The sequence below is a fragment of the Papio anubis genome, chromosome 9 (assembly GCF_008728515.1).
Source record: "Papio anubis isolate 15944 chromosome 9, Panubis1.0, whole genome shotgun sequence".
NCBI lineage: Eukaryota > Metazoa > Chordata > Mammalia > Primates > Cercopithecidae > Papio > Papio anubis.
In genome coordinates, this window is record NC_044984.1 from 48078103 (window position 1) to 48091809 (window position 13707).

General features: G+C 53.8%; 1 protein-coding gene across 1 annotated transcript; it reads right to left on the reverse strand.

Annotated features, from left to right (window-relative positions):
- Nucleotides 1-288: 288 nt before the first annotated feature.
- Nucleotides 289-11739, reverse strand: SP7 (Sp7 transcription factor). Its single transcript, XM_003906458.5, has 3 exons — nt 9902-11739; nt 9374-9441; nt 289-3162 (listed from the first exon to the last, which is right to left on the reverse strand). The coding sequence occupies exons 2-3, from the start codon at nt 9392-9394 to the stop codon at nt 1888-1890; spliced, it is 1296 nt and encodes a 431-aa protein (XP_003906507.1). The 5' UTR covers nt 9395-9441; nt 9902-11739; the 3' UTR covers nt 289-1887.
- Between the last annotated feature and the right edge of the window lie 1968 nt (nt 11740-13707).

Consider the following 13707-nt stretch of genomic DNA (forward strand, 5'->3'; position numbering starts at 1 on the left):
GGCTGATTTTTGTGTTTTTAGTAGAGACGAGGTTTCACCATGTTAGCCAGCATGGTCTTGAACTCCTGACCTCAGGTGATCCGCCCTTCTTGGCCTCCCGAAATGCTGAGATTACAGGCGTGAACCACCGCGCCCGGCAGATAAACTATTTCTATTTCGCCGCGAGCATAATAAGCAAACGTGCACAATAGAATATTCGCCCATGAGTGGTCCCCAATTTGCTAAGGGAAAAAAGCTCATTGGCCCTCGCTTCGCCCTTCCTCTTCTCCTTTTCTCACCAGGACAAAATTTCAAATTCAGCTTTTATTTATTAAATTAAAAAAAAAGACTCCACAAAGGGCATGATCCCTTCCATTCCACAATGTTCTCTCCCCAAGCTCCAGCGGCTTTAACGCTTTAACTTGGGGCCTTGAGACAGCAGGGGACAGAAAAGGAGGATCCAAAGTTACAGGAAAGGCACGAAGCGGCTTTAAAAGTCACTGGTGGTGGAGATGGGAGCATCCGAAGTCCCAGGGTGGGGGTGTGTGGATGCACCCCCAGATCAGCTTGGGGGCCTCTGTCTTCCTAGCTCTGTAAGTTGTTCTTTCTCAGGGCTTCTAGGCACCAGGTCTAGCACAGTACCTTGCACAGAGTAGGCACTCAATAAATACTTGATTTATTTGAATCTGATCCCAGAGAAAGCCTTCCCCACTGATTCTTCAGGAGGTGCACCTCCAAACCAATGTCCTCCTGTTAGATGGGCTTCCCCAAAGAGCACATCTAAGATGGCAGCTGCAAGCTGTCCATAACCATGGCAACAGGGGATTAACCTGATGGGGTCATGGTGTCTAAGGGGAGGGGCAGTGGAAGAACCTGCTCTGGGGTCAAGGGAGCTGGGGTACATTCCAGTACTTCTCCCCTCCATAGGACTTGAGGTTTCACAGCTTCTGGCTGGGGCTGGGGATGTTAGGGATCCCCCTAATCAAGAGATACCCCATCAACTCTTTAGCAGAGATCTAGCTAACCCAATTTGTAGAGACTTCATTACAAGAGAAACCCCATCAACTGAGATCCTGATGATAGACATTCTATTGGCAATATCTTCTCCACTAACATTTTGTCTATACAGAGATGCATTTGACTAGAATATCCTTAGTAGAAATGGATCCACTTCCCTCCCCAGCTCACTCTACCTGACCCGTCATCATAACTTACATAAATAGAATTATTATTACTATTCATTACTCCTGGTACATAGGGTTAAATATACAGGCCTGGGGGCAGCCTCCCTGACCCTGGGGTCACCCCATCTTTGGGATCAGATCCCCGCTGGTCTGCCCCCCTCTTGGCACCCTGCCTCTGGCCAGGTCACTAACCCCAATCCCCCAACCATGGTCCCTGATGAAGAGGCCACCAGGGGGCAATAAATTATCATTATCATTGTGTTTGTAAAAAGGAAAAAAAGTTCTGGAGAACGGAAAGCAATGATGTAAGAAGTTGGGAAGACTGAAGCCTAGAGGCTGAGGGACAGCAGTAAATAAGCTTGAGAAGTAGAAAGGGTACATGTCAAGGAGTGAGATGGAGAAATTGTGTTGGGAGCCCAAATTGAAAGAAAGTGTGTTGATGTGGCAGGGCCAGAGTCTAGGAAGCCGGGGTGCGGAAATCAGGCACAAGGGGAGGGCCTGAGATGAGAGTTTGCAGAAAGCCAGTCTCATGGTGAAGGGAGGTGAGCTGAGGAGGCATGCAAGGAGATACCCAAGCCCAGAATGACCAGGAGGGAGACAGAGGGAGAGAGAGAGCCCTGAAGGATGGCATGCATGGGGTAAAGAGAGTGATTGGCAAGCAGTGGTCTAGAGAGCCAAGAGAGACTGGCAGGACAGCCCTGGGGTGGGAGACCTTCCACCCGGCTCAGATCTCCAGCAAGTTGCTCTGCTCAGGGCTGCCTCCAGGGGCTTTCTCTGGGGTTGCTGGCGAGGCAGAAGGTCGGGGCGTCTGACTGGCCTCCTCTTCCCCTGTGCTGCGGACCTCCCCCAGCTCCTTGGGGCCACTGGGAGGGGGACCCGGGCCTGGTTCTCCATGGGTGCGCTGGTGTTTGCTCAGGTGGTCACTTCGGGTAAAGCGCTTGGAGCAGAGCAGGCAGGTGAACTTCTTCTCCCGGGTGTGAGTGCGCACGTGACGCTCCAGCTCATCCGAACGAGTGAACCTCTTGCCACAGAAGAGCCAGTTGCAGACGAAAGGCCTCTCGCCTGTGTGCCAGCGCAAGTGGGCCTTCAGGTGCGAAGCCTTGCCATACACCTTGCCGCAGCCAGGGATGTGGCAGCTGTGGATGGGCTTCTTCCGCAGCCCAGCCGCTGCTGCTCCCAGCCTCTCTAGCTCCTGGCAATTAGGGCAGTCGCAGGAGGAGCGACCTGCCCCACTGCCCCCATATCCACCACTGCCCCCGGTGCTTGCACCCCGTGGGGGTTTGGCTCCACCACTCCCTTCCAGCTGCCCACTATTTCCCACTGCCTTGGGTTTATAGACATCTTGGGGCAAGACATGCTGGGGCCCTGGTTGCAAGAGGTGGGGAGCTGGGTAGGGGGCTGGATTAATAGGAGCAAAGTCGGATGGGTAGGTGGGCAGCTGGGGGTTCAGTGGAGGCTGAGCTGGACCTGTGGGCAGTGTCCCTTGCAGCCCATCACCCTGGCCCTGCCCACCACCTAGCCAGTTGCCTCCAGGGTGCATGTCCCACCATGGAGTAGGAGCATTGCCTGGGCCTGGTGAAATGCCTGCATGGATGCCTGCCTTGTACCAGGAGCCATAGGGATGTGTCATGTCCAGAGAGGTGTAGACACTGGGCAGACAGTCAGAAGAGCCGTGCCCCTTGGGCACTAGTAGCCCAGGCTCCTGGGTGCCCGTGGGCCCAGGGAATGAGTGGGAAAAGGGAGGGTAGTCGTTGGCATAGCCTGAGGTGGGTGCTGGAGGACTGCCTGCAGGTGAGAGGAGCCCATTAGTGCTTGAAAAGGGGGCTGGATAAGCATCCCCCATGGTTTTGGAGGCTGAAAGGTCACTGCCCACAGAGTACGGCTTCTTTGTGCCTGCTTTGCCCAGTGTTGTTGAGTCCCGCAGAGGGCTGGAGCCACCAAATTTGCTGCACGCTGCCGTCAGCATGGCCAGGGGACTGGAGCCATAGTGAACTTCCTCCTGTGGAAAGAGGGACGCACTGCTTAGGGAGAGGGGAGGAGAGGTGCAGAATGAAGGGTAACACTTTAGGTCTGTGACCTAGAGACATCCACAGCAGAACAGAGGGGTCAGGCAAGAGTTGAAGAGGGTGGAGAATTACAGGTAAAAGAGGTTGGCCAGTGAGAACTGGACCTCAGGGCAGACTCACATGGAGTCGTGGGAAGAAGAGCAGAGGCCCAAGACTGCAGCTCAGTATCCTAGCCCGGGAGGCAGGAAGCAGAGCTCATTCTGGAGTTGCTAGGGGTGTACTAGGGGCCTCCAAGGAACAGGAGGTTCTTTTTCATTTTGTTTTTGGTTTTTTTTTGTTTTTTTTTTTGAGATGGAGTCTCGCTGTTGTCGCCCAGGTTGGAATGCAATGGTGTGACCTCAGCTCACTGCAACCTCCGCCTCCCGGGTTCAAGAGATTCCCCTGCCTCAGCCTCCCAAGTAGTTAGGATTACAGGCGCCTGCCACCACACCTGGCTAATTTTTTTTTGTATTTTTAGTAGAAACGGGGTTTTGCCACGTTGACCAGACTGGTTTCAAACTCCTGACCTCAGGTGATCCACCCACCTTGGCCTCCCAAAGTGCTGGGATGATAGGCATGAGCAACTGCGCCCAGCCTTTTCTTTTCATTTAAAAAAATATATATATTTTTTGAGACAGTCTTGTTCTGTCACCCAGGCTGGAGTGCAGTGGCCCAATCTCGGCTCACTTTACCCCCCAGGTTCAAGCAATTCTCCTGCCTCAGCCTCCCGCATAGCTGGGATTACAGCCGCACGCCACCACATTGAGCTATTTTGTATTTTTAGTAGAGACGGGGTTTCACCATGTTGGCCAGGCTGGTCTTGAACGCCTGACCTCAAGTGACCCAAAACTCCTGACCTGAGCCTCCCAAAGTGTTGGGATTACAGGCGTGAGCGGCCACGCCCAGCCAAAAAAATATTTTTAGAGACAGGGTCCCACTGTGTCTCCCAAGCTGAATGGAGTGCAATAGCACCATCACAGCTCACTGTAGCCTCAAACTTCTTTCTGGGTTCAAGCGATCCTCCCACCCTCGGCCTCCAGAGTAGTTAGGACTACAGGCACATGCCAGGGGCTCTTTTAAAATGGCTGTGAGAAGAACTGAGGATAGAGACAGCAGCTAGGTGAAGTGAGAATTGGGGATCCTGACCCTTGGAAGTAGGTTTGGAGCAGACCAAGGCCATGGTCAGGGCCTTGGAGAGGAAAGATGAGGCTCGAAGAGCAGTGTAGGAAGAAGGTCAAAGTATTAGGGGACTATATTTGCTCCCATGACAGATTTTCCCAGCTTCATCCCATACCCCATATTCCATTTCCTGTCGCTGCTTCAGCTCCTGACTAAGGCAGTGGTCTGGTCTCCCTGAGGTCCAATCCTCATGTCCCTGGTAAGGAATCTCTTGGCAGGGACTCGGGCTGGGGAGCAAGAGGAAGTGATGGTGGAGACACTGGGACATTGAGAGGGAACAGGGCTGCCGCCAAGCCCGAACTGTGGCTGAGACAAGAATGCCTTTCAAGCAGGCAGTGAGCACCTCCTGCTTTGTGGTGCCAGCTGGTACCCCTTTGAGAGGGCAGGAAGAGCCCAAAGTCGTCATGCCCTTCCAAGGCAAGGAATGGGGTGACTAAGACACTGGCCCACAGCCACACTGCTTCATGCCTCAGTATCCCCTAACATGTAGTCCTTCTAGTACCGTGAATGAAGGAAGACATGGATGTAGTGTATGGGAGTCTTTTAGAAATGCAAGGGTATCTTCTGGCCAGGCGCAGTGGCTCATGCCTGTAATCCCAGCACTTTGGGAAGCTGAGGTGGGTGGATCACGAGGTCAGGAGTTCAGAATTATCCTGGCCAAGATGGTGAAACCCCATCTCTACTAAAAATACAAAAAAAAATTAGCCGGGTGTGGTGGCGGGTGCCTGTAATCCCAGCTACTCAGGAGGCTACTAATTGCTGGGAGGTGGAGGTTGCAGTGAGCCGAGATGGCGCCACTGCATTCCAGCCTGAGCTATAGAACGAGACTCAATCTAAAAAAAAAAAAAGAAAGAAAGAAAAAAAAGAAATGCAAAGGTATCTTCTTAATGCCCACCATGCTGCTGCTACCATGCCAAACCACTCTCAAGATCTCCGCCTCTCAGGAAATCATGGTACCTCTCCCTGGGGAAGGCATCCAAGGAGGAAATGCCCTACAGCATTGCTGGCTGGCATAGACATTCATTCATTGCTGGGAATCCCACCAAAAAAGATGCCCTCAACATCTACCCCTATGCAGTTATATGGGTATGAAAGGGCTAGAAGAACATGTTTTGAGGATTGGGTTCTTCACAAACTGATATGCCTGATCCTTTCCCAGTAAAGCTGAGAAAAGAACTCGAGAATTCAGAGTTCTCACACCTGCCTGGTAGCTCTTAGCATGTAGTATGTGTACGATGCCAATCTGAGAGGTGGGCCTGAGGCCGTAGGGTTGCCATGAGGTGTGTGTGCAGTCCCCACTCCTGCACTGCTCCCCAAGTGCAAACCTGCTGCTCCTCCTGCGCAGTTACCTCTCTCGAAGGTCCCGTTGACTCCCAAACTGAGCCACTAAAAGCTTTCTCCAGTCTAACCACAGTGAACACTCACGGTTCCTCCTAGTCAGGGTTTCCCAGGAACCCCTGATCTTCCAAGCAGTTGGTGAGCTATGGCAAGGCAGCTGATGGGGAGGACTCAAATCCTAGCAGAAAGAAGAGGTAGAAACATGGAGTTCAAAGGAGAGATGTAGATACCCAGAGACATGGGGCACAAAGAACCTGCGTAGGGTGAGCGATTGAGGTAAAAGACCCATAGCAATGGGGAAAGGAGGACCTGAGAGGAAAAACTGGCATTGAATGGCAGAAATAGCTATAATTCCAGCACTTTGGGAGGTCAAGTGGAGGAGGGTTGCTTGAGGCCAGGAGTTTGAGACCAGCCTGGGCAACATAGTGAGACCTCATCTGTATAACAGATTTCAAAATTAGCTGGGCTTGGTGGTGCATGCCTGTAGTCCCAGCTCATCAGGAGGCTGAGATGAGATTACTTGAGCTCAGTAGTTAGAGGCTGCAGTGAGCTATGATTGCTCCACTGCACTCCAGCCTGGACAACACAGCAAGACCCTGTCTCAAAAACAACAACAACAACAACAACAAAAAAGAGGCAGAAATAGGCAGGGACCTAAAAGAGCAGAAAGGTAAAAAGACACAAACTAAGAAGGAGAGATGATGGAAAAGAGACTGGGCTACAAAAGCAAAGAAAAGCAGAGACGAAAAGAAAGGAGCGGAAAAAAGAAAAGTGGGGGAGAAGGAAGAAGGCAGCCTTCCTAACTAAGAGAAAACCACCATGGTGCTGGGCCCCAGAAAACCCCCAGACCAGGCCACTCCTCCCTTCTTCTCCCCCCTGACCGCCCCCTCTCCCTCTGCCCAGCCCGGCTCCGATGGTTTCCCTGCGGTCGGTTTATTTTTAAAAACGCCGACGCCGTCCCCCGCCCGGCCCTCACACTGCGGCCACAGGGGCCTCAGCCAAGCCCAGGGACCCCACCCAGCTGTGGGGAGGGAAGGAGGGGTGAAAGAAGGCAGCCAGCCCCAGGCCAACAGGAGACCCCAGCCCTGGGGAGTGGAGGCCCAGAGGGCCCTTGAAGGCAGGGAAGGGGGAGCAAGGAACCAGACCCCAGTGCTGGGGGGGCTACGGGCTGAGCACGTGGCGAAGTTTCACCACAGCCTCAGTTTCCTTCTCCTGCTGATTGTTCTGTCCTGAGAACTCAGGGAAAGAGTCCTGGTTAAGAGTTTTAAGTATGTGTTCCCATACCTGATCAAATGTGTTCCCTTTCCAGGGCCCAGCAGTCCCACCTTTGAGTTGTTCCCTCCCGACCTCCACCCCACCACCCTTAAAACAAAACAAACAGAATTAAAGTATTGAAGTGGGAGTGTTTGGAAAAAGAACAAGATAGGAGCTGTCCCAACTCTCCCACCCAGATGTGGAGCAGGGGAGGGGGACCCCTCCTCCCAGGGAGCTCGTGGTGCTGTGCCCAGCCTGGCCTCCCAGTGGAAATGCTCGCTAGGCATCTCAGGGCTGACTGGCCTTAGGTTCTCATTTTCCAGTTCTCAACTTTCTCAGCCTTCTCCCAAGTTTCTTCGTTCTCCCAGCTTCCCAATTCTCCTTTCCCACCTAGGCCCCCAACCATTTCTTCCCCCTCCTTGTTCCCTGCATCTCATTTGGCCGAGGTGAGCCCCTCATCAAGCAGCAGCTGCTTCCCTCTCTGAACCCCACGTTCTTCCCACTGCCAGAGCCCACCCATACCAGGCAGAGAGGTTCCTGGGGAGGTGGGGAGGAAGTTAAGGGCCCAGGTACCCAAAAACTAGGTGCAGGTGGTCGAGGGATAGGAGGGACTGGTGTGCCTTTGTGTTGCAGGCATCTCTAGCTCACAGGAATGAGGGGACATGAAAGCCTAGCTTCCACGACACTCTCCTTTCGCCATGCACTATCCCAATCCCATGTCTTTCCAGCAGGCCTCTGGGCCAGTCCCTCCCAAGGCACCAGCGCCACGTTGGCAACACTGGCATGATGCCCACGCCCACTGACACTGTCCCTGCCCTGGGTGGACCCAGGATTTCCATGCATCTTATTCCTCAAGACCACAGTGTTTCAACAATGGCTCAAAATAGAGTCTGTTGGGGAGGTGGCAGGACAACAGTCTGCACCCATTGCATCTGCGGGTAGACCCCTGGCTGGATACAGAGTGTGACAAGGGACATGGTGTCCATCTGGTTGGTTTGCATGCTATTCCCCCAAACTCAGCCACAAACTCACTATCTCACAGCCTTGTGCACACACCATTTATCACTTGGACTCACAGCACTCAGATGGCCCAACTTACACACACACACACACACACACACTCTCTCTCTCTCTCTCTCTCTCTCTCAGAGCCCGCAGCACACTCGACTGCACCCTAACAATTATACTACGGCCAATGAACACAGGTGGTAAAAGACTCCTGCCCCATCTCTCATACACACACCTCTCCCACAGGTTGAGTGAGTCGGCTTCCTGTTTGGCCCCGCACCCCTGGGTCTGAGCTAGGGCACTGGGAAGTGAGATGTGAGACCCAAGAATAGGGCAGAGTCAAGGCTATTGCAGGGGGCTGACTTTCGGGGAGGGCCCTCTGGCCCTCAATTTCTGCAGAGAGACCTAGAAAGCAGGACAGAGATGGTGACAGAAGAACAGTGTCAGAGACCCAGAAGCAGGGAGGAGTCTGGCCCTGAGTGGCTGTGAGCCCTCCCTTCCCAACTCTATGCCTTGGGTCTCCTAGAAGCCATGGTAGAGTCAGAAATTTCTCAAGACACCAAACCCTGACCCCGATAGTACCCCAATTCCCTTTGTCCCCAGTGCCAGAGGCAAGGGATGCTGGGGTCCCAGCCCAGAGGGGAAGTGGCCCAGTCCGCCCTGGAGCCTCCCACTCCCAAAATAGAGCTGAGTTTGTCTTTGGCTGAAAGCTAAATATTTGTGAGCCGGGCAAGCGGCCTCAGACCCCGTCCCTCCTCCTTGGTTCCCTCTCAGGCCTGGGCTCAGTTCCCCTGGTCAGCCCCCCCCACATGCACAGGCTGGCCTCCTCCTTTCTCTCATAGCCTGCCTCCTCTCCTCCACACACCAGCTCACAGGCCCAGCCCCCTCCCCACACAACCAGGCAAGATCCTGCCTGGGCTATGAGTCCCAGGAGACAGGACCCCTAAAGAGCTATACCCAGTTGCTGCTCTGTGCCCACTCAGCCAGTCCTCTCTGCCTTCTATCTCTGCTGCCAGCTTATGAATTTCCTACCTCTCTCTCTTCACTACCCTTCGTCCCCCTCCCCCTCCTTTCTCCATCCCTTTTCCACTCCTCACAGTCAGTGTGCTTAGCTGACCTTAGGTAGGGGTCCATGCCGTCTTCTGACCTAATCCCCTCTCACCCTCTTTTCACTGCCCTCTGAACCCTGGCCCTATTCTTCCCTCCCTTTTCTCCTGCCCTCTGCTTCCCCTTTCTTGGACCCCACTCCTCTCTCCGCATCAGAAGGACCCCTGGAATTGACAAGCACCAGAGCTACTACCTATGTGAGTTGGAGGAGGTAGGTGGGCAAGGACTAGGACCATTAATGTTGTGGCTGGTTTCCTGGGGAGAAGAGGGGACAGTTACCTCAAGCAGGGAGGACGCCATCCTGAGGCTGGGGAACGGGTCCCAAGGAGCCAGGCAGATGGAGAGAGCTGAGCCGGGGAGAGAGAGAGAAGGGAGAGGGAGGGAGAATGGGAGAATGGGAGAGAAGAGATCTAAAGTTAGAAGGGACCGGGGGGGGGGGGTGGGGGGTGGGGGGCTGCTCTCTGTCTGTAGGGATCCACCCTCTAATTACAGCTTTCCCAGTGGAGAAGGCTCCGGATCCAATGAGGAGGGCGAGAGAGGGAGGCAGAGGGTCCAAATTTCCTGCTCCATTTGCTGAGCTCCCCAAAGAAGGGATCAGGGAGGGAGAGGAGAAAAAGGGGCGCCCATGGAAGGGGTGGGAAGCAGGAAGAGGGGAGAGCAACACGGGCAAGTTGTCAGGGCTTCCTCGGGGAGGGGGGCTGCTGAGGGGAGAGGTTAAAGGGATGGTGGACCCCAGTGTCCTACACGTGGCAGCAGTCCCATAGGCATCTGTGGGCACCCCTCCCAGAGCTCCCCAGTGTCATGTACCTGGGGAACCTGGGGCTGGCTGTCCCGAGTCTCTCCTCTCTGGAGGTCTGGCAGGGAGAGTGCAGGCAACGGGTGGCCTGAAGGTGCTGGAAGGGATCCGCTGTCTCCCAGGCCAGCTCCACTCCTGTTCCCACTCAGGCTCCGGTCCTACAGTTCTACTCTGACTCCAGAGTCCTTGCTGCTGCTCGGCGGCTGCTGCTTCTGCTACTGCTGCTGCCTAGGCTGCTGCTGCCCGCCGCTGCTGAGGAAAGGAACAGGAGGGAAAAGGAACAAACCCCAAACCACTAATTAGAGATCCAGGGGGGGGATGGGGGGTTGGGGACGACACTCACACACAGAGACTGGAACGCACTGACATACACACTCATGGCCAAACACAGGGGTGATGCATGCACACGTACACACAGTACCACTCACATGGGTACAGCCACTATCATGAATGAACACAGACAGACACACGCAAATGCACACAGTGACACACTAGAGGAACACGCACCACACCCGCCCCAGCTGACCATGCAGAGGCTTGCTTCCCCAGTCACCCACCTGCCTCTAGGTCAGGACAGCAGTGTGTACGTGCCCCTGTGTGTGTGTACGTGCCCGTGTGTGTGCATGTGTGTGTGTTTGTGTATGTTGTGTGAAGAGGGATGGAAGGTTCTGAGGTGGTTTCTGCTGCCTAAACTTTTAGTGTCACTGAGGTAGGTTCCAGAGCAAGGCCTGGAGGAAGGGTTGAAGAGTTGGGAAAGGCTTGGTATTGGCTTGGGGGTCCCTCAGTCTTCCAGTGCCTCAGTTTCACTGTTTGGAGGTCATACCTAGGCCCACCTCACTTTGTGGGGCAGAACCTGGATCTTGTTGATGAAGAGAAAATTTAAGACAGGCAGGAGTGAGGGTGGCGGTAGAAGGTCATTGGGTCAACTCATTCATGCCGACACCTAGCCCCTTTGGATTATTTTCCCCAAAAAGAAATGCCCTAACCGCCATCATTCCTTGTCAGTTACCATCCCTGGGTAACCAAGTTACCATCTCTTAGAGGCCATGGGTTTAATCTCTATCCTTTGGTGGACAGTTCTCCTGAGTGATCTGACTTTCCTGGGAACTCCGGGTTCCCTTTCTCATTGCCATACATCAATTCCCTCCTCCACAGAAAGAGCTGAAGTTATAACTTAATAAGGACTTCCCAACTTTGACTTCCCATCAAAATAGGAAATAAGAGAAGGAAGGTCTTAAGAAGAGAAACCCAAAAAGTCTATTACCTGAAACCTGGGCCCTGGGCCCTGAGGTGTTTATGGGAGAGAGAGGACTGGGCAGCTAAGTGGTAGAACTGGCAGCTCTCCCACAGGGGGGCTTAGCCTGCTGGGGTTGTTTTGCAGGTTATTCCTTAACACACACCTCTCCCCCTCCCAGCTCTGCCTGTCAGGGGAATAAAGCCCCATCATTTCCACTCTTCTCACTCCGCAACACCATCCCTCACTTTCTCGGAGTGCCTACTTCCTTGCTCCTTTTGCTCTCCCAGATCTCCACAGAAAAAGCTGGTAGGTGGCAGGAGCAGATGGAGGTCCAGGGAGGGTTGCACAGCAGTTTCGCCAGCAGGCAGGGACGAATTTCAGGGTAGGGCCCAGGAGTTCTGGATTCTAGCCCCATGATTTGATTTACCCCAAGGAACTCTGGGAACCCAAGGTTTAGGGGAAGGGTTTGGGAACCAGGTGACTGATAGACAAAGAAAGGCAGCAAAAGAAGAAGCAGAGCAAATGAAACAGTCCAAGAGAATCAGAAGAGATATCACCAGGTATAAGAAAGAGAGGAAAGAGGAAAACAGAAGGCCAGATGTGTGGCTTTAAACAAAAACAACAACAACAAAAACAGAGCAGGAAAGAAACTAAAAAGGTAAAGAAACAGGCCCAGAGGAACAAAGATGGGGAGACAATGGCTTGGAAAGGACAGGGAAAATAGCCTGAGGCATAGCCAGGTCCAGAGGAGGAGGAGGAGAAGAAGGAGGAGGAGGAGGAGGAGGGTGGTTGTGTTGTGTTGCCAGGCAGGTGGGGGGGGGGCGGGGATGGAGTATAAATAGCACATAATTGTGTCTGCTGATTACACGGGCCACCCCACCCGTCTGCCTGAGAGGAAGTGCCCGTGGTGGGGTGTCCCTGTGACCTCGCGGTCTCCCCCTTGTGGGGGGAGTCTGAGACTAAGGTGCCAGATGGATTTCCGGGGCCCCGAACTCAGAAGTTGGGAAAGATAAGCTTTAGAGAAATTCTGTATCACCAGCAGAAAAGCCCAAGCCCAGTTAGATCAGGCAGGAAACTGAGGCAGAGGAGAAAGTCTAGACTCTAAAGAAGAGATAGCAGGTGAGGAGGGGATTGGGACTCAGATTAGATGAGGGAAGAAAGAAAGAGACTGAAGGGGAAAAGGAGGAAGGATGGAAAGATGAATGGATAGACAGGGCTGGGGAGAGGGGTTGGAAGGAAGGGTCACCTTCTCACTCCCCGTGTGGGCTTTAATCCCTAACCCTACCCGGGAAGGGGCAGATCCTAAGAGTGCTTGGGAAATAAAAAGGAGGAGCAGAGTCCCAGGAAGATGTGAGCCAGGGCCCCTGATGTGTCAACATAGGACACCCTCTGGACACAGAGCCTGTTCCTCACCAGAGATCAGCGCCAAAGATAGGCAGAGGGGCTGCCTGAAGTCCCCAGTTGCTGCCCTCAGGACCCCCTGGGTTCTGACTTCTCCATGTCCTTTTAAAAAATAGTCCTGCAGCCAAGCTGAGGCTCTGGTGTTCCTGGGTCCAGCTCCCTAGTTTCCTTCCCAGGGCCCTGAGGGGCTGGGGGCAGCAATTGGAAGTCCTAACCAAGGACCTACCTCCACCCTCTCAGGCCTCCCTCAGCCCAGCCTCCCAGGGGGTGGGGCAGCCCAGGCAGAGGCGCCATGTGGCAGGGGCGGGTAGAGGCTGCGGCTCTGGTCCTTCCAGTATAAACCCCCTAGGCATCTGGTTTCTATCCACCACCCCCCACCACCCTGGGGGCCCCTCAGCCTCCGCCCACGGCCACCCAGACGCTGAGCTCCAAGGGATGGATGCCCCAGAAGGAAGGGGTGGGATGATGCCTTTCTGATATCCCAATGCCAGGACTGGGCTGAACCACAGGAACCACTCCCTTCCCGCCCTCCCCTAGGAGAATCAGGGTGGGCTTTCTAGGTTAGAGGGGGTTGAATCTGGCACCTGCCTCAGTTCTCCAAATGATTTTAGATCTTTTTGGAAAGATCAGTGGGGTGAAAACAGAATGAAAACTGGGCAGAGTGGGGCCAGGTGCGGTGGCTCACGCCGGTAATCCCAACACTTTGGGAGGCCGAGGTGGGTGGATCACCTGAGGTCAGGAGTTTGACACCAGCCTGGCCAGCATGGTGAAACCCCGTCTCTACTAAAAATACAAAAATTAGCTGAGCGTGCTGATGGGTGCCTGTAATCCCAGCTACTCGGGAAACTGAGGCAGTAGAATCACTTGAACCCAGGAAGTGGAGATTGCAGTGAGCTGAGATCACGCCATTGCACTCCAGCCTGGGCAACAAGACCAAAACTCCATCTCAAAAAAAAAAAAAAAAAAAAAAAAAAACTGGGGAGAGTGGGAGACCTGTACCCCCTACTCCCAAGGAATGCTACCTCTGTCATCCACACCATCGCCCTCTACCACTCTTCTAGGTTGGGCTGTCTCTAAGAGCCTCGTCCAAAGGGACTCCCAACTTTTCATTGTTGCTGTTATAGAAGGTTTGACTATCCTAGGGAGAATCACCAGAGAATAGTGAGCAGAGTCACTGAA